The following is a 24,654-nucleotide window of genomic DNA, read 5'->3' as shown; positions in this document are numbered from 1 at the left end:
CAAATCTGCCAAAAGTAGAAACAGATTCGAAATGATTCAATCATGGGGGGGATATCATACGCGTAACAACGAACAATATGGAAAATGGAGATAGTGCCATCTTCTCTCTCGCTTTCTCTTCAACCCCTTCCCCGTATATTCCCCTTGTGATCGGATAACAGATAAGAATCAGATAGTTCGTCCTCTCCTCACGGTCTTCATACAGACGGATAAGCAATAACACCACGCCCCTTGGTCTTACACAACGGACGCTGAATAATCCGACAACACAACATCTCCGCTCATGATCTAGAAAGCGTCTTCATTAGGGCAGGCCGTAACATCATGACCCTCGCTCTCGCACAGCGCGCACCATTTATCCGGATCAGCGATAGCAGCGCCCTTGGGAGGCACGAGGTCGGAGTTTGACGCGTTGAACGAGGGGGTAGGCAGAGGAGACGTGGGCGCGTTGCCTGGTGGTTTCGAGGGGCTGAGCGCAGACGGGCGGGCGCGGTCGGAGGAGACGGAGAGGCCGCGGAGGCCTTCGATGACGACGTCCTTGCCGCTTCGTAGACCGTCTTCTTGGGGGTATGAAGATGGGTCGCCGCCCATAGCAGAACAGTTTAGGATGTCGTGACCGCCTGTTTCGCAGATCTCGCACCAGAGGAGACTGCTGTTGGCGGAGGAGCGGCCGTCGGACTCGGGCATTACGGAGAGCGCAGGGGGAGCATCGCGGCGGGTTTGCTGTGGTGGTTCGCGCCAGTTTACGACGGTGTCTTTTGAGTCGCGCTCTGAGGGCTTTTCTTGGGTCGCTGTATGTTCGGAAAAGCCGTTGCTGATGACGCTTTCGCGTTGCTCTGCGAGGCCGAGCTGCCTCTTTAGCTTCTCGAGCTCGCGTTCTAGCTCTTCTTCCCTGTAGGCCTTGCGTTCTACAAGACCGCGGAGTTCCTCCTTCTCGCGCTCGAGACGTTCTGCGTTTGCTTTGGCGCTCTGGAGCTCTTCGGCATCGACATTGGATGCTTGTCGCGATAGTGGTGAGCGGACACGGTCATCTCCTCCTCCAGAGCTCAAGGAGTGGATGATGGCCTTAAGACCTCGAATCTCGTCATCGCGCTGCTCGACTTCTCTTTGCCCTGGTGTGTGAGGTGCGTCGACCATTGCGCCGGCACCCTTGAGAGCAGCAGCGGCCTTTTCGCGTTCGCGACGGAGTTCAGATCTGCCTCGCTCGACTTCGCCGCGCAAGAATTCGACTTCTCCTCGGGCCTCTGCTTCGCCTCTCCGCGCATCTTCTAAGCCTTCTTCCAACTCTTGTACAAGCTCTTCTAGTTGTTTCAACTGCATCGCTACAGTCTCGACATCTTCGCTGCGGGACGCATATTCCCGTAGCTCTTCTTGTAACTCTTCCACCTTCTTTTCGTATACGCGTTCGGTTTCGGTGCTGGCCAGCTCTAGGGTATCGATGGTGCTTCGGAAATCGGATCGATGTGCGTCGAACTCGGACGTGAGCATGGCGATCTTATCGTTCTTCTCCCTAAGAAGTGCTCGTAGTTGCGCTACATCAGTAGGCTCGCTGCTGCCGTGCGCGGAACCCATATCCAGCCCGTCTTCTGGTATCAGGCTTTGAATCTCTGACAGACTCGCTTCCATTTCGCTCAGCGACGCAGCCTGCTCCTTGAGCTGCTTCTCGCGTTCGTCCAGGAGCGCTTGAAGTCGCTGTACTTCTTCGTTTGGTTGTGAGCCGAGGCGCGAACCAGGCCTTTTATACTTGTAGCTTGCCATGGAGTCATTGCTGGTCCGCGCTGCGCCGACTGGAGTTGTCTCATTGTCCTCGTCGATGGTATCTTGGTGGCCGAGACGGGAACTGCTTCTCGAGTAGGGTCGTTGGGGGCCAGGTGTGCGTGGCTTCTGTGGGGCAGGGGCTCGGGGTGCAGGGCTGGCGTAACGAGGAGGCGCTGGACTCGCGAATCGTGGGGGTGCGCCGATTGCGCTCTTGGAGAAGCCAGAGGGTGTCAGTCCGCCGCTCCTTGCCGGTGTTGGACCGGTACCAAGACTGCCTTTTCGAAGAGGAGACTCGGGCCTGTACGATGGCCTGGCTTGGGGCGGCCGCTTGGGACTAGGCGCGCGGGCTCCGGGCCCGACAGACTGTGAGAACTGTGGCTTTGGCATCGAGGGGGTATTAGGGCTGAAGCTCGGCTTCTCCATGGTGGAGAGACTGAAGTTGTTATGGTATGAAGGCGTGGTGGGCTCAGGTGCGAAGTCCGACGAGTCGGCTGAGACCCGTTTCTGCGCGCGATGGACAGGCAGGAAGATGCCAGAGCCGGGAACAGACGTATCGAAGTACTGTGTGCTGTAGACAAGTCAGTATGCGCGCATACATATCGAGCGTTGTGTGTGCGTACCCATCGACAGCGCCATCGTTCTTGCCCCGCGCTGCATACTCCCTGTTCAGTTCGACGCCCGCGAAGACGCCCTGCTTGCCCCGAATACTGCCAACAAACTTGACGACACCGACCATGCCGCCGGGGACATCGACCGTGTCGCCGACATCAATGTCCTTTCCGTCTGCGCCCATCCTGTTCGATGGCGAGCCTCCAGCGCCGACTAGTGCGGATAGCGATGCTTGCCGTGCGATGTTGCGGCTGGCGTTCAGCGAGAGATTGGGCGAGGAAGCAGTGGGGTGGAGTGCAGGGCGCGCTCCAAGACGCCTGGGAGTGTGCGGGTAGGCCATACCGGACGGCTCGTTGACAGGGTCGACCTGTTTGGAGTAGCACAGGGCAGGTTGGACGGTGTTTGTTTTGATGCGATGGTACCGCAGGGGTTGGACTGCCAACGTAGCGGCGACTGACGAGCATGATTAATTAACCGATCGCTACCCAATCCATCTGCACCAGAACGTCAGGGGAAATGTCCCTCCTTTTCTACGCGCAGCCCCTCTTTTCACTTCAACATGGCTTCGAATAACATCTCCCATTCTCGACGTCGCAACTGAAATGCGACACTATGTCATACAAACTGTGGTACGCGACGGTAGCGCGCAGATCCTTGTGCATTGGGACCGACAAAAAGCAATCATTCCTTTACCAATGACAGCATGCAGCCGTGCTATGTCTCGCGACAAACAGTCCTTCATCTGCGTATACTAGACAATGCTACTGCTCATTTGAATCATAGGGGGTTTCGCAAGGCGTGAACTGACTTTCCCATACTTGGCCGCCTGAACTATTGGACAATCCTAGTATCACCAGTCACTATTGACCACACTATTGATATCCGGAAGTACGTCGACGCCACAAAAGCACGATCAAATCGCGTACTTAGTCTCCGATGACCAAACCATGTCCTTGCTTTCTTCACGCGAAGAGACTAAACCCTGCATAAGCAGTGAACGCAAACGCGTGGGCACGTGTGAAGGAGTGGGAGCGGGGGAGGCCGTCAGATTCCCGGCTGCCTCCCGATCGCTTGCTAGAGGCCTGGAATACCCAACATGTATGAAGAAATGAAAGCTCTTTGGTATTGTGCTGGAACTAGCAGTTCCAAGGTTGCAATCAGCCTGACGCTCCCATATCTACTTGAACTACAGATATGGTAAACACATGGATTCAGTCATCAAGACTGCGTAGCTAGTTAGTACATGAAAAACAGCAGCACTCCAACAACATGCATCTGCAGTCTTCTTCAAGAACACTTCAAACTCCAAAAGGTGTAAAATCCCATCAGCGTCGACCCAGCTACCCGCGGAGTCGCCGCAGTTCCCGACTCGCCGACCGAGCGCCTTTCCCCATGTTCCACAATTGCCTCGGCTCACGCCTCGGTGATGGTCAACCGCGCCAACTACATCACTGCTCGCGCGCCCACACCATGTTTACTCAACAGCCGCTCTCACCATGGCCGGCAACGTGCGACAACCAATCGACATTGCGTCGCTAGAGCGCTACATCACCGCCAATGTACCGGAGATCAAGGTCCCGCTGGATGTGAAGCAGGTACGCTGTTCGAAGTCCGGAAGAGCTGGACATGTTCGCTGGAGATGAAAGCTAACAAATGGAAAGTTTGGCTATGGACAGTCGAATCCGACGTACCAGTTGACGGATAAAGATGGCAAGAAATATGTTATGAGGAAGAAGCCCCCGGGTCAGCTGCTGTCAAAGGTATGCTAAGGCTATTCAATCCAGAAAGTCTATGATCATATCTAACACAGAATTATATAGACTGCGCACAGAGTCGACCGCGAGTACAGAATCATCCACGCACTCGAGAAGACCGATGTTCCCATCCCGCGCGCACTATGTCTTTGCCAGGACCAGGACGTCATTGGCACCGACTTCTACATCATGGACTTCCTCGATGGGCGTATCTTCGAAGATCCCGCGATTCCAGGCGTAACAGCTGAAGAACGGACGAAGATGTATGACCTCTGAGAACAACTCGAAAACGAAGACAATACTAATGCATAACCTCCAGGTGGCACTCCGCCATAACCACGCTCGCGAAATTCCATCGTGTATCCCCCGCTTCCGTAAACCTCGCCTCCTACGGCAAAGACTCTGGCTTTTACAACCGCCAAATTGCAACCTTCAACACAATCTCCCAGTCGCAAGCTTCCGCAAAAGACAAGGAGACTGGAGAGCCTGTAGGCAAGATACCACACCAAGACGACATGGTCGCCTTCTTCAAAGACCCAAAGACGCAGCCCAAGGACCGCGCAACCTTTGTCCACGGCGACTACAAGATCGACAACGTCGTTTTCCACAAGACAGAACCCAGGGTGATCGGCATCCTGGACTGGGAAATGAGCACGATCGGCCACCCGCTGTCTGATCTGAACAATGTTCTCGCGCCCTACGTGACAGCATCCGATGAAACCGCCATGTCCATCGGACGCGCGCACAAGGGTTTCCAACCTGGAGCTACACCTGGTCTGCCTACGCGAGAGCAACTGATTGCGTGGTACTCTGAAGTTGCAGGTTGGGATCCGCGACCGGACTTTGTTTGGGGCGACGCTTTCAGTACGTACAGGAGCGCCATTATCATGCAGGGAATTGCGGCACGGTATGCATTGAGACAGGCGAGTAGCGAGCAGGCGCAGTCGTATGGGGCTATGATGAAGCCCTATGCGGAAATTGCATGGGGCCTTGTGCAGAAGATTAACAGAGGGGAGAAAGCGAAGCTATAGCGTCCTGATCTGTGTAAGCTATTCGTCAGTGAATCATATTTCAAATGCACTTGAATTCTTCTTTGAAAATCGTGATTTGGAGCTGTAAAAGGTGGTTTGTTGATTCTCTGACTCTGCAGATAGTAATGGCCGGGCGCCGTTGCACTTTTCTCTACCAGATTCTTTTATCGAGATCCAAGCCTCTCCTTGCCCAAATTGCCCAGCTGGTATCATGTGGGTACAGTATCGTCCTGTAGATATGAAAATGTCAACATAGATGTTCCGCAAATATCCTCCGTGATGGTAATGCTCCGGATGAGCGAGCTTAAAAAGGAGCCCGGTGAGGCATACCCGTAAGTGTTCACGCCTCAAACGCCCATGCGCCTTGTAATGCCCGGATTCTGTCCATCTGCCTCGCTCTTGCTGTCGTTCGATGTACCACGGGCGCAGTGTTACTCGTCGCTTGCGCGTGTAGTTTCCTATCGTCCGATCTTGGGTACGTCCTGGTTGATGCGGTCAAGCGCCTGCGCCTTGGTTAGCTTTGATTTCTTTCCTCTCAGGAAATCGGGTGACGTACTTCAAGCATGACCACGGCGTTTCCTCTGATGACGACCATGCCGATGCGCACCTTCTCGCCGCCAGCCTTCTCTTCCAGCGCTTCGTCAAGTACAATGTTCAGGTAGACCTGCGGTGTGTTAGCTCGGTTCAGAGGTAACACGGAAAGAGTACATACGTCGTATCCGCGGAGGATGCCCATAACTTTGCGGCTGCCATTGAGCTGGACGAGAACGCGCTTCTCGAGGTACTTTACAAGGTTAGGGTCTGGAAGCTTGCGTCGGCGTGGTTCACTCACCTTCTTGAGTTCTGGCTGTGCTTGAGGCATCCTGACGGTAGTAGACTGTTTTGAGCTTGAATGTGGCGGTATAGGTTCCTGGTGACGGCTTCAGGTGGCTTCGCTCGTGTGGGTCGGTCGTGAGCTGGAGACGCGCGTGGTGTTCACGAGCAAGAGCAGCGCTGCGCATGGTGGGATAGCTCCGTGGATTTTGCGGAGGGCCCGTGCGTAGGCGGCAGCCACGACATGTGCGCGCGCATGCTATCTTCTGCTCAACAACTCAAGATCCCTTTCTGACAAAGAAACTTCTAACAAAAATATCCCCACGATGAAGCGATCCGGTTCCAATCGCGTTGCACGCAAGATTGGCAGCTACGACGACGACGCATCCACCGACAGCGCGAACACCTCGCCGAGCGAAGTACAGAAGCCCACAGGTCAGTCACCAATTGTCGCGCTTGCCAGCCTTTCTGACGTTGGGGAAACTCACAGCGAATCTCTCCAGGCCTTGTTGAAAGCTGGCGACTTAGGTGGCTCCGTACTAACTGGCCGTGTAGTCGTCAAGCGGCCAACGATTGGTAAAGCGAAGAAGCGTTCTTCCCTACGAGTTTCTTTTGGCCCAGGAGAAGACGCGAACGATGGCGATGACTCGAGCGACGCAGCCGTTGTGACCCCAAAGAAGGCGAACCTCAGTCGCATAGCCCTGGAGAAGAGTGCGCAACTGCGGGCACGCTCACCTCTCGTACCTGAAGCCGCTCGCCCGACCGAATACAGCAAGGACTACATAGCAGAACTGCGAAACTCGACGCCGTCAACACCCCGCGACCTGAATACTTCCGCTGAAGATGAAGAGGAGACGCAGGCCCTAGATATCGCATCGAAATTCGGTCCTGTCGCGTCGCTCGAGACGTCATCTGCGATCCCCACCGAAGCCGAGATTCGAGAGAAGAAGGCGCGAAGAAGACGTTTGGCGCACGAAGAGAACGCCCTCGACGACGAAGACCGCGCGTGGGCATCTGACGACCAGGGAGAAGACGAGTTCAGACAGCACAGGAACGAGATTTCCCTTCGGCCAAAAGACAAGTACGGAGAAACGCGTCTCATACACGAAGATGAGGACATCGCCGAAGGTTTCGACGATTTTGTCGAAGATGGCAAGATATCGCTCGGTCGCAAGTCAGAGAAGGAAGCGCGGCGAAGACGGCGCGCGGAAATGGCGGAACTCATCAACGACGCCGAAGGCGGTTCGGGCGACGACGGGACGGACGACTCAGACGAAGAGAGGAATACCGCTTTCGCCGCAGCTCAAGCCCGCGCAGGACGATACGGCCAGAAGATCGAAGACGAGGAAGACGGCACAAAGACTCCACCGCGCATTACGCCCCTGCCAGACCTAGACGAAGTCCTAGAAGGTCTCACGATCGATATACAGACAAAGCAGCAGAGGAAGAACCTGATCCTACAGAAGCTACAAGACCTAAAGGACGACAAGGTTAGAATTGAGGAGCGCAAGAAGTACCTCCAGGAACAACTGCAGAAGGCAGGCGACGAGTACGAGAAGCTGCGCCAGGAGTCAGGGCTTCCAGCGTTACCCGCAAACGGCGTTGAAGGAGGCCGCTTGATCACAGAGAGAGGGCTGGACAGTTTGGGTACTACGCCTTTGGCTGGTACTACACCCGTAGCTGGTAGATCTAGCGACGACTCTGATGATGAGTAGCGTTTGTTAGAATTGGAGTATCTAGCTTCAGCATGGAACTGCTGGGCTAGCTGTGTGGTAATACTATGAACTTCATGAATGTGTATGAACGCTCCCTTAACGCCTGAATTCCACATGCGTATGATACAAGAGCCTAAAAGCTCAACGTTGATCGTATCCGTAAACTCCCATCCGTATGCAATTCCTCTTCCTCGCGTGAGCTCTTGCTCCTTCCAAGCTCATTTGTTCTCATCCAACTCCTTCCACACCTGCTTTATCTTCTCCCTCTTCTCCTTGGCCGCCTCGCGATTCTGCTTCGTCCGCTCGAGTCGCAGGCCACGCAGGCACATGTTGACTTTGTATTTCGCGTCGGTGCAATTCCCTGTTACTTTCCAGATGAAGCCGCGGTTATGGCATTCTTCTAGCGCTGCGACGACGTCGGCGCAGTCTATTCCGTGGATGTTAGAAGGTGTGCGCTGTGGGCTGCGTGGAGGGGGAGGGGTGGCGCACTCTTTTGGACTTCTTCGGTGTGGAGATGGGGATGCATTGTGGGTTTGCGCGGGCGGTGGTGTTTGCGAGGGTAGTTGGTGTGAGGTTTGGCAGGACTTGGAGGAGAGGGTGGTGGTGCTGGGCTCGATCGGACGGGTACTTGGAGATGTTGAAGTTGCCGACGAATCGAATCGTTGAAGATCTCGTGAACTGCGTCCGAGCGCGCCTTCACTCGTAGCCACTTTGTGTCGAACGCGTGAAGCCTCGCGAGACTTTTTCGAAATCACTCGACCACTTCCATTCTCTGTTCTCTATCCAAAATCAGCGACTATCCGACTTCGTACCTGCATAGTACGCATAGAATCAAGAATCTTCTCTCCCCCGAGTTCCCCGCAACCATCACCGACTCCTCACCACCGGGCACACGTCAAAAAGTCATATCGTCAGTATGGCATCCCAGCAGCAGCTGAAGAAGCAGCAAGGTCAGTGATCACATTGGTGAATCTTTTGCGCCCTTGCTGACCGAAAACAGAGCTCCAGACGACATATCAAAACTACAAGGTAAGAACGGTTCACACCCTTGGAAAGGTGTGAATGCTTAGTTGACCTCTTCGAAGAACACACTCCAAACAATTGCCTCAAAAATTGGTGATATCGAGCAAGAGACAGAGGAGCACAAGTAAGTTGCATTGCACCATCACTACGAAGCCACACCCGGCGATCGTTCAAACCTTCCCACACCGCTCGTCCCTTGTGTCAGCCTTGCATTGCTCCATGACTTGATAGTTCCAATATATCACACCGCTTTATGTTCTCATTACAACATAATCAATACTGACAGACACCAGACTCGTATTGGAGACGCTGCAACCATTGTCAGGAGACCGGAAATGCTTCCGTATGATCAACGGTGTCTTGACCGAACGAACGGTCAAGGACGTTGTGCCGATCCTGCAGACCAACTCTGATGGTCTCAAGCAGGCTCTGGAAGAGCTAGTCAAGCAGTACAAGTTGAAGCAAGATGAGATGGAGAAGTGGAAGGTACGTCATCAGTTGCACTTGGATCTCACACAGCGTTGACCCCGGCTTCTATTTCGATATCAAGTAACTAACTTCCCTTACAGAAGAAGAACAATGTCCAAGTTGTCCAACAGCCAGGGCAGTAGAAGATACCAGTGATGCAGCAACCCTTTGACAGGATGGGCACACGGCATATGCTGGGAGCCACATGAGATGACGCAGACGAGTACGGCAGCGATATCTCCGGTGACTGGAAATGGGGTGGATGGATCGGCACCCTAGCAAAGGGTTCTGTGTGTTCCGAGACGGAGTATACAGACGTAATAGGGTCTCTCCGGTTTCCGATCTTTGCACAGCAGGCCACGACAGAACAGCACAGCCTCTTGATGTCAACGAAAGGCTTGCCGGTGAATGAGGTCTATATGGATCTTGTACTATACCTCCCACAAATTACGAGAATCTTGCAATGTCACGATTGAACAAGCCACGACAGACCCGGGTCGCTGGGCTTTCAGCTACCATCCTACCAATGATGCCGCGCATGCAGCCTGAAAGACCCCACAAGCTCGCAACTACGTACGTGTCTACATGAAGTGACTGATTCAGGACTGCACCGTTGTCCCGGCACGTGCTCCCAACCCCAGGGGTCTCTGCAAGATGCGTTGTCCAGTCGGCTCCCACTCAAAGCAACGCACTGATCTGCACCATCTCACCCATGAAAACGGACACGTAGCTCATAGGCTACCGGCAAAGTCTTCACAGAGAATGACGAACGGTCCGGGGGTCGAGTCGTTAGTGGCTGACTTGAACGTCATCTCGTGTTGGCTTAGTGAAGCTGGAGCAAGGCTGTATGCAATATGCGCGAGAGCCCAACGAACAGCGAAGACTACTGACGTCGACGACGGCCTGGGATGATGCTAGAAGAGGCTTGGACAACACACGTTCTTGCTGAATGTCATCCGTGGCTGCAGTGGTGAAGACGCGGCAGAGATATGGACGTGGGGTGATGTTGGTAGGGCTGCCGAATGAGCTGCTGATGCGACTCGCATACAGGATCGCCAGCTAGCTTGAGAAGTCTGCAGTAGTAGGCCAGGTTCCGAACAGACGGTATGCCGGTGCTATGACCGGTCCGAATATTGAAGGACATGCACGGTATTGTAGAAAGCTGCGCGTTGGAAAGCGAATTCGGCGCAATGTTGCTAGGCATGATGTGAGAGGAGCTGGTTCGGCACGGGCCGGGATTGGTGCGGGCGGCCGAATTTCTCTTCGTTCTCACCATTCGATTCGCCCATCGAGGTAAATCCCCAATCCACCATCTCTCCGCGCACCAACGCTATCGCGCGTCCAAGCTCCATCCTCCCCCATCTTCTCCTCGCGCTCCTATTGGTAGGCGCGTCGTCAACTGCTCCAACGTCGCGACGTCAAGTCTCGATTGACAACTGCCACGCCTAACTGCGCCCGAATAACGCCCTGATTCAAGCCGGTCCGCCTGCATATCGTCCCACCGCTACTCGCAAGACACGGTCTGTGAATCGCCAGTGTCGCACGCGGTATCGTGCCCGCCGCCCGTAACACACCAACTTCGTCGTGTGTCGCGACTGCCCCGATCGCGGTCGCGCCTGCCACTGTCGCAAAGCACCCCTACCAGCTCTATCGTGGGTGCAACGCCAGCATCGCAGGTAGCCCCGGGCGTCACCACGAGCCGTAGTTCACTCGACGCTCCCTTGCGCCGTGCTCTCCGCTGTCGCAGCTCCCCACGTACGTTAGCTGCATCCCAAGCTGGCCGCTGCATGCCACTAACCGCTTCCTTCGCCAGGCCTCTCGTTACACCACTGACCGCAGGTTGCATACTCGGCCGCCAAGTTGTCCCGTCGTTTCTCCCAGTGACGTGGTCGCCAACGAAATAGTCGCCAGCGCATACGCTTCCGAGCAGGCAACCGATAATATGTCGGCCTCTCCCCCAAAGCAGGAGGGTGTGGAACCAGTCCAGTCGCCTGACGAAGAACAGCCCATGGACAGGAACACAGAGGAGAACACAGCTCAGATAGGTTACGAATTCGAGGTCAAGGAGCAAGACCGATGGCTTCCAATCGCCAATGGTACGTCTATTTCCCTTGCTGCCTCCCGCTGTTTTGATTTGCGCACCGTTTCGCTCCCATCTGCACGTCGACGGATTGCTCCAACGGGCGTCTCTGGATGCCGACAGTTCCTCGACTCGCGCGTCTCTGCGTCGAATCACCGCAACTCGGCAGCCAGTCAGGTCTGCCGTGTGCCTGGAAAACGGCCGGCGTGCAGCCTGCGAAATGTCGTCCTCTTCTCCACACTCGTCCCTTTCCCCGCCCCTTTCGACGCCAAAGAGCACAAACGCGAATAGCAGCACGGCTTCGGATGCTAACATACGTAACTTTGCTCCAGTCGCGCGAATCATGAAGATGGCGCTGCCCGAAAACGCCAAGATCGCCAAAGAGGCGAAAGAATGCATGCAGGAGTGCGTGAGCGAGTTCATCTCCTTCATCACCAGCGAGGGTATGTCTCACTCCAGCCCTGTCCGAGACCGCCACTGACTCTGCTGCCAGCCTCCGAAAAGTGCCAACAGGAGAAGCGCAAAACCGTCAATGGCGAGGACATCCTCTTCGCCATGACGTCGCTTGGTTTCGAGAACTACTCGGAAGCCCTGAAGATCTACCTGTCCAGGTATCGCGAAGTAAGCTGCCAACTTTTCCTATCCTCCCTTTGTCCTTCTTTTGTTGCCTACTATTTGGCCGAAACGTTTATCTGAACTATTGGTATTGATTGGTGGTACGAGACCCTCCTCGCAAATCAGAACAAACCACCCACTGGGCAGTTCGGTTCCGCAGGGCCCGGTGGGCCCGGTGCAGGTCCCGAGAATCAGCAACATGTACTGAGCGGCGACTCCGAAATGACCGAAGACGGCACAGCCTTTGGCTACACGGTCCACAACGGGAACGGAAACGAGTACTAGGCGTCTCAGGCTCCGGCGATCAGCGAGGAACCAGAAGAGGAGGGATACGGTTGCAACATACAGAAGCAGTCTTATATCAACCCGATCGCCGGAAAGGAAATTCTCCCGAAGGAGGAGAAAGAGTGATGAAGTTAAGGACACCTTCGCTATGGTCAGATTGTAACAAGTGCGCAACTGTCGCTCACAGTCGGTGGATCATGTTTGAGGTTATGAGGATTGGATCGGAGGTACACGAATACTCTGATAGGTTACGACTGGCTGGAGTAGGTCAGGACACATATGGGCAACCACGATACCTTTTGGCTTTGCCGGATTGCTGGTCTAGATATTTCTTCTTGCTCACACGAGCTTTACAACATTCGTTATATCCTTTTGATCAATATCATCAACTTCACGACAGATCGAACTAGTTGTCTTCTTATTGGCCTATCATTGATGCTGGGTATGCACTTCTAATGACTGTTAGCCGCTGCAGCCTGCCTCCGAGCAATGAGTTGGCTCAGCGGCACATCATCGTCCTGTTCATCATAGAACTCGACATCTTCATCCACCCCAAAATCCTTCAGCCGTTCGCCCTCCGAGTTTCGCCAAGCTGCCTCACCTTCCCTCTCTTTACCACCCTTTCTTCTGTCAGCCTCCTCCTCCTCTTCCTCCACATCATCACTAGCATCATCCCCATACGCATAGTCTTCCTCATCCCTGACCACGTCCCCATCCATCTCATCCTCCACCGTATCCCTCTCCACAGCCCCAGCATACGGTCTCCGCCTCCTCACGGCATCCTCCGCCTGCCTCATCTTAAACGCCGCAACCGTATCCTCAGCATTCAACTCCGACTCCGCAAACCGAAACGCATCTGCATTCACCGCCGTCGCATTCCTCCTATACGCACGATCTGGATCCGGAGGCGGCCAAACCGTGCCCTCGTCCTCGAAGCCATTCGTTTCATAAGATAGACCACTGCTCAAACTAGGTGTCGGAGCGAGGGGGTTGAACCACTGCAGCGGGATCCTCGAGTCCATACCCTGTACGATGTTCGACCAGATACCGATATCGTATGGGAACTCCTGTTTCTTGATGCGTATCTTGGTTCCGTCGGGACTAGGTAGATAACCGCCATACTGGCGCGCACGGCGTAGAAGCGTTCTGTGACGTTCGATTTCCCAGCCTTCGATTGTGGTTTGGTTGATAGCCAGGCACCAGAGATTTCTCAGTAGTAGGACGCCGAGGACAAAGAGGGTGATTGAGTTTGTGATGAGGACGGCGAAGAGGTGGCCTAGTTGGAAGGGCGTAGGGCCGAGGTAGGATGGCATGTCTAAATTGGACCAGAGGTGCGAGAGGCGGATGAAGAGGAAGTATTGGAGGAGGGAAAGACCGAAGGTGGTGTAAAGGAGGAAGCGCAGGAAGTGCGGAAAGGTGGTGTGGCTGACGCAGTTGTTGGTCCAGGGGCAGTGGTGGTCCATCTTGGGGATGCATCTTTTGCACTCCTTGCAATGGTGAGCTCTAGGTGGCTTCGCGGCGTCGCACTTCCGACACCATTTCCGGCTCTTCCCTGCGATATCCAGACCTGTCTCTTTGCCAGATGTGTCGCCATGTTCATTTCCCTTTTCAGCACCTAGCTCTTTCTTCACACTCCAGTCCTTGGGTATGGTCCCTGCGTCAACGAAAACACTCTGCGTATACGTAATCCATATCAAGACCAAAATCACATTCGACACGATGAGTTCATTTTTCGTTAGCGGCGCGGGTTCCAACTGCGTCAACAGCCATTGCGAGGGATAGCCGAGGAAGAAGATGAGGACGTAGACAGCCGGGACTGCACATTGATTGATTTCCATCATGCGAGGGACATTGGCGTGAAGCTGTTGATGTGATGAACGTTGGCAGAAAGGCAGGATGACGTTGCGGATGTGGAAGGGAGGTTTCGCGTCGACTAGGGTCGTTGGCGGATGTGGTGGATCGCGAAGACACGTGATTGGACGATCATGTAAAAGCAACGGACCACAGCTTTCATTCGTCCGTCGTCATCCTCTACCGACCACTCCATCGCGTCTGCCATCTCCATTTCCACAGAGCTTCCAAAAGCTCTGTTACTTGTGCGAATGCCATGGCGCTCTCAACATGGCCGTTTCTCCTCCTCATACCCACTGTCGTTCTAGTACACCTGTTCGTTTCGCCGTACACCAAAGTCGAAGAGTCGTTCAATATCCAGGCTATACATGACATTTTGGTGCATGGAATACCTACAGAGAACGCAGATCAGTTCTTGACGGCGAATTACGATCATGTTAGTTTTCCGGGGAGCGTGCCGAGGACGTTTGCGGGCGCGTTGGTTTTGAGCGGGTTGAGTAGGCCTGTCGTTGGGTTGTTGGAGGATATGGCGCAGGTGCAATTGCTCGGTGAGTAGATTTGAGGGTGTTGAATGGGTGATGGAAAGGCTGATTGTGGGGATAGTGAGAGGAGTACTTGGACTGCTTAATGCGGCTTCGCTTGTTGCGTTTGGGAGGAGCGTACAGAAGGCTTTTGGTACTAGTGCCGGGGTTTGGTATGCGCTGTTTCAAGCCAGCCAGTTCCATGCTATTTACTATGCTTCGAGGACGCTGCCTAATATGTTCGCTTTCGTGTTCAGTAAGTCACATGAGGTGCTTCGTACATCTATTGGCTTATATCAATTCAGGTAATTTGGCCTTGCGAAGCTTGTTGCTCGCATACACTGTACCATGGAACACCTCCAACATCTCAGGATACTATCGGCTGTGCTTGTATCTGCTCACGATTGCTGGTGTAGTCTTCCGCTCGGAACTAGCAATCCTAGTGGGGACAATTACTATATACTTGTTCATCACTAGGAGGATATCCATCACAAGCGTCATCATCCCAGCTGGACTTGGTGGCCTCGTCATTGGCCTACTCTGCACTGTACCTCTGGACTCATTCTTCTGGCAGTCTTTCCCGCTATGGCCTGAGTGGACAGGCTTCTACTACAACACTATCCAAGGGCATTCGGCTGACTGGGGTGTCTCGCCATGGCATTACTACTTCGTAAATGCCTTGCCACGATTGCTGCTGAACCCCGCAACCTATTTACTTTGCATACCGGTTGCAGTCATGAACACATCGACATCTAGACGAAGCCTGGATCTTCTTGTTCCACTGCTCAGCTTTGTGGGGTTGTACAGCTTCCTTCCGCACAAGGAATGGCGCTTCATCCTTTACGTGATTCCAGGTTTGACTGCCGTGGCTGCAGATGGAGCAGCTTGGATCTGGAACCGCAGAACAAAGTCGGTCGTATACGCTACTCTAAGTTTAGCTTTACTAGGATCAGTCCTGGTATCCTTCATTGCATCCACTGCGATCCTGGGTATCTCCAGTCTGAACTATCCTGGAGGCGAGGCCCTCCACACGCTACACAAGGAGATGGAGCACCCGGCTAGAAATCACTTCAACGTATACTTCGACAACCTTGCTTGCCAAACAGGCGTCACGCGATTCCTCGAGAGCCACAGAGGACCGCAGACAGTACTCGATGTCCTTGAAGCACAGGACACTCTGAACAGCAGAACATGGACATACGACAAGACTGAAGATCCAAACGTCCTATTAGACCCAATGTTCTGGACGAAGTTCGACTATGTTCTTGCCGAGAGCCCGGAGAAGGTCATCGGTAGCTGGGAAGTGGTCCATACTGTATATGGATTTGGCGGGGTCAGGCTTCTGAAACCGGGGGAAGAAAGTGGCTCGCTGGTCGAGCAGTCGGGTGGGGTCACTTCACAAGATAAGTGGGCATCGAAAGTTGCAGTATGGTGGCATGGATTGGAAAGGTTGCTGAGGAATAGCCTATTGAGAGGTTACTGGGCTGAGATACGGATGGAGCCGAAGATCCGTATCTTGCAGAACCAGATGAAGTAGTCGTGGGAAGTAATGAGCAGCCACGACAAAATGTGTAATAATTCAGTCGATCCTTCCCTTGGATGAAGTGGTTGTTTGGTGAAAGTCCGCCGGCGTCACTCGCGTTGAAGGACCCTTGCGCTTCGCATACCCCGCCACGCGGGCTTTCTGCCCCACCAAGCTCTCTCTTCCCAAGCATCGCGTCGACACCCAGTCCCACCACTCAACGCACCAATCTCTCAAACCTCAAAGCACCAGAGAGTCTGAATTATATCACACTTCACAAAATGTCAGCCGACGCGTTACCGAAGCCTGTCGTTTACTGCGGAGGCAAGCATTCCCACATTCCATGGCGACTACGGCTAACGAAAAGCAGTATGCAGTCTACCACCTGAAGTAGGTATGACACCGAGACGCGTTGAGAGGGAAATCGCGACTGACTAGACCAACTAATAGTACTGCGAGTTTGGCGGCACAACGAAGAAGTGTGAGGAATGGCTAGAAGAGGCGCATCCAGACCTGCACGCGAAGCTATACTCAGCAGGTACGTATAGCAACTATATTGGGAAGCCTATGGCTCGCCATTGCGATACACAAAATACGGTCTGCTAACTCCCCTCCAGAAGCGCTACAGCAAAACATGGCCTCCCTCTCCGTGGACGCCCAAAAACGCGCCGAAAAGGACGCCCAGAAGAAAGCCGCCAAAGCAGCAACCGCCGAAGCACGAGCAGCCGAGACGCGCGCGTCGTCCAAGATCCTCATCAAGCGCATCGAGCGCAACAAGCGGAAATACGTCACCGCCGTACAGGGTCTGGAAGCGTTTGGTCTCGACATCAAGAAGGTGGCCAAGGACTTTGGCAAGAAGTTCGCGACAGGGTCAAGTGTCACCAAGATCCCGGGTGGCGGCGAGGAGATTACGGTGCAGGGTGATTTGAGCGAGGATATCTTGGAGTTCTTGGTGGACAAGTACGATGAGGTGCCGGAGGATAACTGCGAGTTGATAGAGGATAAGAAGAAGAAGAAGGCTGAGGGAGGTTGAATGGCTTGACGCGGTTTCGGGTGTCAGGAGATGAAGTGTATATCAGCATAAGCATAGGAGTTGTTTGCTGGCGCGTGTAGGCGCAAGATAGAAGACGAGGAACTCATGGCTGGAAGCCAGTCCACTGTAGAGGGCGTAGCTTCGTGTTTATCTGCATCTATACCTTCGTTGCAACATAGCAGTGCATATGCTCAGATAATAAGGCTATCGACGCGTTTCTTGTGCTGCAATATCCGGGATGAGAAAACATGCGATGTCCATTGTACACCTTCGAGACGTATCATGCATCTGCAAATTTAGTATCGCGATACAAAAACGAGTTAAATCATCCTCGAAGCAAATTATGATACTCATTTAGCATTCGAAGTATACTAGTTGCGGATTACGCGTATGGGATGTGGAAGGGTCATGATGAATGGTCATGGCACGTGCGTGCTTAGCTGCCTGTCGGGAGCTCTATCATTTTTCTCGGGTCGTTGCCTCCAGCGCTCTCACTATATAACCAACCCTAGGGCGCGCCCACAGCCCGACTTATATCAATCGCACGGCCTTTTCCTTTTCTTCATTTCAGAGGACACGGCGACACCATACTTCGCCGCACACAGTCCTTAATTTGCGCGCCGCCGACTAAAGAAGGCGACCCCAAAAGCGCAAGCCGCGCAAACCCACGATACCCACCGCGACCATGTCGAACGACCAGAAGAACCTCGGGCAGTACAAGTATGCGGCCATGTCAAATTTGGTCTTGCAGGCCGACAGACGCTTGATACACCGCGGGAAGGACGAGCACACTGGCGACCCCGAGTCGCTGGCAGGTCGCATCAACATCAGAGACATGGGCGGACGCACAGCGCGTGACAGCGCAAATGCGCAGGCGACAAAGAAGCTCAAGGGACCTGGCGTTGAGCGCGGAAACCTGAATGAGGGTGGCGATGTTCTTGAGAGAGAGCAGCGCAAGAGGAAACGGGACGATGGCACCAGCGCTTTTGGAGCCACCGCGACAGCCGACTTTAATATCGAAGGCCTCACATACAAGCCGCGGACTCCTGCGACGCGCCAGACTTTCGACCTTATCACAACCCTCGTGAGCAGATCTCTCGGCGATGTCGATCCTGCGACTACGCGAAGTGCGGCCGATGCGGTCCTCGAATACCTCAAGGATGACACCATGAAGGACTTCGACAAGAAGAAGGAAGTGGACGACCTTCTTGGTACTTCCATGGGCGGAAAGGAATTCAACGAGCTGATGAACTTGTCCAAGAAGATCACCGACTACGACGCGCAAGACGACGAGGAAGGTGACGAAGAGATGGCAGACGGCGATGGCGCCGACACGGGCGACAACCAAGGTGTAGCCGTCGTATTCGACGACGAAGAGGAGGATGAAGACGGGCCTCAGACGTTCGAGGTGCGAGATGCCGATTCCTCGGACGAAGAAGACGAAGCAGAGGCGCCCATAGAGCAGATTGGCGAGGACGAAGACCAGAAGGGTGGAGGCTTCGCGGATACCGAAGAGACGATAATACAGGGCGACACGGCCACCGCAGACCGCACAAACGGCGCAGACCAACTTATACCCGCACACGAGATCGACGCCTACTGGCTGCAACGGCAGATTGGGCAAATATACGAGGATGCGCATATCCAGCAGGAGAAGACACAGGAAGCGCTCAAGTATCTCGCAGGAGTCTCGGAAGATGGCGAAGAGAAGGAGCTCCGTGAGATTGAGAACGACTTGATGGATCTTTTCGACTACGAACACCACGAGCTGGTCGCGAAACTCGTACTCAACCGCGATAGGGTCGTCTGGGTTACGAGGTGGCGAAGGGCTGCTGAAGACAACGATGAGCGAACAGCTGTCGAGCGGGAGATGAGAGCTGCCGGTCAGCAACGGATTCTGCAAGAGCTGCGCGCAAGAGAGACCGGCATCAAGGCTGAAGATGGCGCTGACGCTGGCACCAATAAGATGAAGTTTAATCTTAAGGACATCAGCCTTCCAGATGCGCCAAACGATGTGGAAATGGCTGACGCGAAACCTGAGGGCATCGTGGGCGGTCTGCAACCATCGAGTCGAATGGTAAATCTGGACAACATCGTGTTCGACCAGGGCAACCACCTCATGACGAACGCAAGCGTTAAGCTGCCTCAAGGATCCACGCGCCGCCAATTCAAGGGCTACGAAGAGATCCACGTCCCTGCACCAAAAGCGAAGCGCGACCCCAACGAGCCAGCATTGATGCCTACTTCCGAGCTACCAGATTGGGCGCGTCCAGGTTTCGGTAACTCGAAATCGCTCAACCGTATCCAGACGAAGTGCTTCCCGACCGCGTTCAACGATGACGGCAACATGTTGATTTGCGCACCCACTGGTTCTGGAAAGACCAATGTAGCCATGTTGACAATGCTTCGCGAGATTGGCAAGCACCGAAACCCCACGACTGGAGAGATTGCGCTGGACAACTTCAAGATCATCTACATTGCACCGCTCAAGGCTCTCGTAGCTGAACAAGTCGGTAACTTTGGCAAGCGTCTGGAGCCATACGGCATCAAGGTCTCTGAACTTACTGGTGATCGCCAACTTACCAAGCAGCAAATCGCGGAAACTCAGATCATTGTCACCACCCCTGAGAAGTACGATGTCATTACCCGCAAGGCTACTGATACCAGCTACATCAACCTCGTTCGCCTCATCTGTATTGATGAGATTCATCTTCTTCACGACGACCGTGGTCCAGTCATCGAGAGCATCGTCAGTAGAACGCTACGACGCAGCGAGCAGACTGGTGATCATGTGCGCATTGTCGGATTGAGTGCCACTCTTCCCAACTACCGCGACGTTGCGAGCTTCCTGCGTATCGACCCAGACAAGGGTCTCTTCCACTTTGACGCTACTTTCCGACCGTGTCCGTTGAAGCAGGAGTTCATCGGTGTTACAGACAAGAAGGCCATCAAGCAACTCAAGACAATGAACGACGTTTGCTATACCAAGGTTTTGGAACAGGTTGGCGAACATCGCAATCAGATGCTTATCTTCGTGCACTCCCGAAAGGAAACCGCCAAGACTGCGAAGTACATTCGTGACAAGGCACTTGAGGAAGAGTCCATAGGCAAGATTCTTCGGTCAGATGCTGCCAGTCGGGAGATCTTGAGAGAAGAATCTGAGTCAGTTCAGAACGCGGACCTAAAGGACGTCATGCCTTATGGTTTCGGTATCCATCACGCTGGTATGTCGCGAGCGGATCGTACGTCCGTGGAGGATCTGTTCGCCGATGGCTCTATCCAGGTTCTTGTGTGCACAGCAACGTTGGCTTGGGGTGTCAACTTGCCCGCGCATACCGTCATCATTAAGGGAACGCAGATCTACTCCCCCGAAAAGGGTAGCTGGGTCGAACTTAGCCCTCAGGATGTCCTGCAGATGTTGGGTCGTGCCGGTCGACCCCAATACGATACTTACGGAGAGGGTATCATCATCACCACACAGTCTGAGATTCAGTACTACCTATCCTTGCTCAACCAACAGTTGCCTATCGAGTCGCAGCTCATCAGCAAGCTTGCAGATAACCTCAACGCTGAGATTGTTCTGGGTAACGTGCGCAACAGAGACGAAGCAGTTGACTGGCTCGGCTACACGTACCTCTTCGTCCGAATGCTCCGTTCGCCCGCTCTCTACCGGGTTGGGCCAGAATACGAGAATGATACTGTGCTCGAGCAAAGACGTGTGGACCTTGTTCACGCCGCTGCACATGTTCTGGAGAAATGCAGTCTGATCAAGTACGATAGGAAAACCGGTATGCTCAACCCCACAGAGCTTGGAAGAATTGCCTCCCACTACTACATCACCCACAACTCCATGGCGACGTACAACATGCATATCCAGCCCGGTATCAGCGCTATCGAGCTTTTCCGTGTCTTCGCACTAAGTGAAGAGTTCAAGTACATCCCGGTCCGTCAAGATGAGAAGCTTGAGCTTGCGAAGTTACTAGGAAAGGTCCCGATCCCAGTCAAGGAGAGCTTCGAGGAAGCCCAAGCCAAGATCAACGTCCTGCTCCAAGCTTATATCTCTCGCCTTAAGCTCGAAGGATTGGCGCTGATGGCTGACTTGGTCTACGTTACGCAATCCGCTGGACGTATTCTCCGCGCCATCTTCGAGATCTGTCTCAAGAAGGGTTGGTCGCAAGTCGCTAAGCTGGCTCTTGACATGTGCAAGATGGCTGAGAAGCGTATGTGGCCAACCATGACCCCTCTGCGCCAATTCCCCACGTGCCCCCGCGACATTGTGCAAAAGGCTGAGCGAATCGACGTTGGCTGGTCGAGCTACTTCGGCCTCGACCCGCCAAGCATGGGTGAGCTGTTGGGTATGCCCAAGGCTGGCAAGCTTGTCTGTGGCCTGGTAGAGAAGTTCCCGCGCCTCCAGATCGAAGCGACACCCAGGCCAGTTACAAGGTCACTACTCCGTCTGGAGCTGACAATACGACCTGACTTCGTTTGGGACACAGAGCTGCACGGAGCCTCAGAGGCATTCTGGATCTTGGTCGAGGACTGTGACGGCGAGCAGGTGTTGTTCCACGACACCTTCATCCTCCGAAGGGACTACTCCGATGGTGATGCCAACGAACATCTGCTGGAGATGACTGTGCCCATCGACGAGCCCATGCCACCGAACTACTTCATCACTGTTCTTTCCGACCGATGGATGGCATCTGAGACCAAGCTCGCTGTCTCTTTCCAGAAGCTTATTCTGCCAGCGAAATTCCCTGCCCACACTCCCGTTCTGGATCTACAACCTCTGCCTGTTTCTGCCCTGAAGAGGAAGGAATACATGGGCTTGTACGAGAACATCGGTCGCTTCAACAAGGTCCAGACACAGACTTTCAACACCTTGTATACCACAGATGACAATGCTCTCATTGGCGCATCGGCAGGCATCGGCAAGACCATCTGTGCCGAGTTTGCCATTTTGCGACACTGGGCTACAAACAACGAAGGTCGCATTGTCTACCTAGCACCATTCCAAGAGCTCGTCGACAACCAGTACAAGAACTGGAATGAGCGGTTGACCGGTCTCAGTGGAGGAAAGGACGTCGTCAAGCTCACTGGTGAGACTACGGCAGACCTGCGATTGCTTGAGAGGGGTGATCTCATTCTTGCCACTCCTTCGCAGTGGGACTCACTGTCCCGTCAATGGCAGCGCCGGAAGAACGTCCAGTCCGTCTCTCTATTGATCGCCGATGAGCTGCACATGCTTGGTGGCACAAACGGCCATGTCTACGAGATTGTTGTCTCCCGTATGCAAGCAATGGCAACGCAACTAGAGTCGAAGCTGCGCATCGTTGGACTGAGCGTGTCGTTGTCAAACGCACGAGATATTGGCGAATGGATCGGTGCAACCAAGCACACCATCTACAACTTCAGCCCGGCCATCCGAGCAGTACCGCTTGAGTTGAAGATTCAGTCGTTCACGATCCCCCATTTCCCATCCTTGATGATGGCTATGGCGAGGCCGACCTACTCTGCCATCACGCAAATGTCTCCAGACAAGCCGGCCATGGTTTTCGTCCCGAACAGGAAGCAAGCCAGGAATTCCGCTGCTGACCTCCTCAACGCTTGCGTAGCTGACGAGGACGAAGATCGCTTCCTTAATGTTGAAGTATCTGAGATTCAACCTATCCTTGAGAAGATTAACGAGCAAGCGCTGGCTTCCTCGCTGTCTCATGGTATCGGATACTTCCACGAGGCCCTCAACTCTTTCGACAAGAAGGCTGTACAGCATCTCTTCAAGGTTGGCGCGATCCAGGTGCTCATCGTATCGCGCGACTCTTGCTGGGAGATTGACAGCGGTGCTCATCTCGTAATTGTTCAAGGCACTCAATTCTACGAGGGCCGCGAACATCGATACGTGGATTACCCCATCAGTGATATTCTGCAGATGTTCGGCAAGGCCGGCAGAGTAGGACTGGACAAGTCAGCAAAGGGTGTGCTTATGCTGCCTGCGGTGAAGCGAGAATACTATAAGAAGTTCCTTAACGAGGCTCTTCCAATTGAGAGCTACCTTCCCGACTACCTTCACGACGCCTTTGTTGCCGAGATCAGCGCGAAGACGATTGAGTCAACACAAGAAGCTGTCGATTGGTCAACATACACATACTTCTACCGCCGTTTACTCGCCAACCCCAGCTACTACAACCTCCACGACACATCGCACGAGGGACTTAGCGCGCACTTATCCGACATGGTTGAGTCGACCCTGAAGGAGCTGACCGATGCCAACCTCATCGAGCACGATGAAGACGAGGATGCGATCACACCTCTGAACCCGTGCATGATCGCGGCGTACTACAACATCTCGTTCATCACCATGCAGACCTTGATGATGTCGCTCAACGGCAGGACAAGTCTCAAGGGTGTACTGGAGATCATCACAGCCGCCACCGAATTCGAAGACATTCAAATACGGAGACACGAGGACCACATCCTCCAGCGCATCTACGACCGCGTTCCCTTCAAGATGCAGGAGCCCAACTTCGAGACGCCGCATTTCAAGGCTTTCGTTCTTCTGCAGGCTCACTTCTCACGCATGCAGCTCCCCGTCGACCTGGCCAAGGATCAGGAAGTCGTCCTGCGAAAGGTCCTCAACATCCTCAGCGCAAGTGTTGACGTGCTCTCATCCGAGGCTCATCTCAACGCCATGTCCGCCATGGAACTCTCACAGATGGTCGTCCAAGCAATGTGGCAAAAGGACTCTCCTCTCAAGCAGATCCCCCACTTCGACGCCGACACCATCAAGGTCGCCCAAAAATTCGGCATCAACGACGTCGACGACTTCATCAACGCCATGGACGAAGACGAAAACCCAGACTACAAGAAGCTCATCTCCGCACTCGACGTCGACCAACGCCAACTCGCCGACATTGCAAACTTCACAAACAACTTCTACCCCAACATCGAAATCGAGCACGAACTCGTCGATCCCGAATCCATCGCTTCCAACTCGCCCGCCCAACTCAAGGTGCGCATCACGCGCAACATCGAGGATGACGAGGAGCCCAAGATGGAAGTCCACGCGCCGTTCTACCCTGCCGATAAGACGGAGAGCTGGTGGCTGGTTGTGGGTGACCAGAAGGAACACACACTGCTTGCGATCAAGAAGGTGCCTATTCTGAGGAAGTTGGAGACTGTGCTCGAGTTTACGCTTGAGAAGCCGGGTAGTCATGAGTTGACGTGCTATCTCGTTAGTGATAGCTATCTGGGTGTGGATCAAGCGCCTAGCTTCCAGGTTGAGGCTGCGGAGGGTATGGATGAGGATAGTGAGGAGGAGGAGGATGACGAGTAGATGCCTTGACTTGTATGGTTGGATTTGATGGGATCATATCCGGAGTGCATATTCGTCACGCAAAATTGGGTTGCGGCGTGACTGGGCGTTACGAAGTTGGGTTGGCTGTATAGTAGCCTCATGTTAAATCGACGTTTGTGTTCATACGCTTGTCTTGTTATGTTCACGCATCCACAATGAGGGTTTGCTATCATCACTGTGACTTTGGTACATGCTTCGTCATATATAGGTATGCAACACAAGTTC

The 24,654-nt window shown here is 53.8% G+C and overlaps 11 protein-coding genes across 11 annotated transcripts; 7 read left to right on the top strand and 4 right to left on the bottom strand.

The window, feature by feature from the left end:
* Positions 1-288: 288 nt before the first annotated feature.
* Positions 289-2,707, bottom strand: J4E93_004203 (uncharacterized protein; the record flags this gene model as incomplete). Its single annotated transcript, XM_049342132.1, has 2 exons — positions 289-2,326; positions 2,379-2,707. 2 exons carry the CDS (start codon positions 2,705-2,707, stop codon positions 289-291), a joined length of 2,367 nt encoding a protein of 788 aa, XP_049200284.1.
* A 1,156-nt stretch (positions 2,708-3,863) lies between these two features.
* J4E93_004202 (uncharacterized protein) lies at positions 3,864-5,152 on the top strand (the record flags this gene model as incomplete). The annotated part of the gene is made up of 4 exons (XM_049342131.1): positions 3,864-3,962; positions 4,029-4,127; positions 4,188-4,384; positions 4,441-5,152. 4 exons carry the CDS (start codon positions 3,864-3,866, stop codon positions 5,150-5,152), a joined length of 1,107 nt encoding a protein of 368 aa, XP_049200283.1.
* A 458-nt stretch (positions 5,153-5,610) lies between these two features.
* On the bottom strand, positions 5,611-6,014 carry SMG1 (Serine/threonine-protein kinase smg1; the record flags this gene model as incomplete). The annotated part of the gene is made up of 4 exons (XM_049342130.1): positions 5,611-5,655; positions 5,709-5,816; positions 5,865-5,936; positions 5,985-6,014. 4 exons carry the CDS (start codon positions 6,012-6,014, stop codon positions 5,611-5,613), a joined length of 255 nt encoding a protein of 84 aa, XP_049200282.1.
* A 277-nt stretch (positions 6,015-6,291) lies between these two features.
* J4E93_004200 (uncharacterized protein) lies at positions 6,292-7,680 on the top strand (the record flags this gene model as incomplete). Its single annotated transcript, XM_049342129.1, has 1 exon — positions 6,292-7,680. The coding sequence occupies one exon, from the start codon at positions 6,292-6,294 to the stop codon at positions 7,678-7,680; it is 1,389 nt and encodes a 462-aa protein (XP_049200281.1).
* A 218-nt stretch (positions 7,681-7,898) lies between these two features.
* Positions 7,899-8,206, bottom strand: J4E93_004199 (uncharacterized protein; the record flags this gene model as incomplete). Its single annotated transcript, XM_049342128.1, has 2 exons — positions 7,899-8,107; positions 8,170-8,206. 2 exons carry the CDS (start codon positions 8,204-8,206, stop codon positions 7,899-7,901), a joined length of 246 nt encoding a protein of 81 aa, XP_049200280.1.
* Positions 8,207-8,596: 390 nt separating this feature from the next.
* On the top strand, positions 8,597-9,314 carry J4E93_004198 (uncharacterized protein; the record flags this gene model as incomplete). Its single annotated transcript, XM_049342127.1, has 5 exons — positions 8,597-8,630; positions 8,681-8,709; positions 8,766-8,827; positions 8,997-9,189; positions 9,273-9,314. The coding sequence occupies 5 exons, from the start codon at positions 8,597-8,599 to the stop codon at positions 9,312-9,314; spliced, it is 360 nt and encodes a 119-aa protein (XP_049200279.1).
* A 1,799-nt stretch (positions 9,315-11,113) lies between these two features.
* Positions 11,114-11,947, top strand: J4E93_004197 (uncharacterized protein; the record flags this gene model as incomplete). The annotated part of the gene is made up of 3 exons (XM_049342126.1): positions 11,114-11,267; positions 11,584-11,694; positions 11,745-11,947. 3 exons carry the CDS (start codon positions 11,114-11,116, stop codon positions 11,945-11,947), a joined length of 468 nt encoding a protein of 155 aa, XP_049200278.1.
* A 656-nt stretch (positions 11,948-12,603) lies between these two features.
* On the bottom strand, positions 12,604-13,989 carry J4E93_004196 (uncharacterized protein; the record flags this gene model as incomplete). Its single annotated transcript, XM_049342125.1, has 1 exon — positions 12,604-13,989. One exon carries the CDS (start codon positions 13,987-13,989, stop codon positions 12,604-12,606), a length of 1,386 nt encoding a protein of 461 aa, XP_049200277.1.
* Positions 13,990-14,760: 771 nt separating this feature from the next.
* On the top strand, positions 14,761-16,060 carry J4E93_004195 (uncharacterized protein; the record flags this gene model as incomplete). The annotated part of the gene is made up of 2 exons (XM_049342124.1): positions 14,761-14,779; positions 14,829-16,060. The coding sequence occupies 2 exons, from the start codon at positions 14,761-14,763 to the stop codon at positions 16,058-16,060; spliced, it is 1,251 nt and encodes a 416-aa protein (XP_049200276.1).
* A 266-nt stretch (positions 16,061-16,326) lies between these two features.
* TMA22 (Translation machinery-associated protein 22) lies at positions 16,327-17,078 on the top strand (the record flags this gene model as incomplete). The annotated part of the gene is made up of 4 exons (XM_049342123.1): positions 16,327-16,369; positions 16,416-16,435; positions 16,496-16,583; positions 16,663-17,078. 4 exons carry the CDS (start codon positions 16,327-16,329, stop codon positions 17,076-17,078), a joined length of 567 nt encoding a protein of 188 aa, XP_049200275.1.
* A 685-nt stretch (positions 17,079-17,763) lies between these two features.
* J4E93_004193 (uncharacterized protein) lies at positions 17,764-24,408 on the top strand (the record flags this gene model as incomplete). The annotated part of the gene is made up of 1 exon (XM_049342122.1): positions 17,764-24,408. One exon carries the CDS (start codon positions 17,764-17,766, stop codon positions 24,406-24,408), a length of 6,645 nt encoding a protein of 2,214 aa, XP_049200274.1.
* Positions 24,409-24,654: the final 246 nt, after the last annotated feature.

Source organism: Alternaria ventricosa, assembly GCF_023758065.1.
Source record: "Alternaria ventricosa strain BMP 2768 chromosome Unknown scaffold_6, whole genome shotgun sequence".
Taxonomy (NCBI): domain Eukaryota; kingdom Fungi; phylum Ascomycota; class Dothideomycetes; order Pleosporales; family Pleosporaceae; genus Alternaria; species Alternaria ventricosa.
This window is presented reverse-complemented; position numbering and strand designations above follow the sequence as displayed.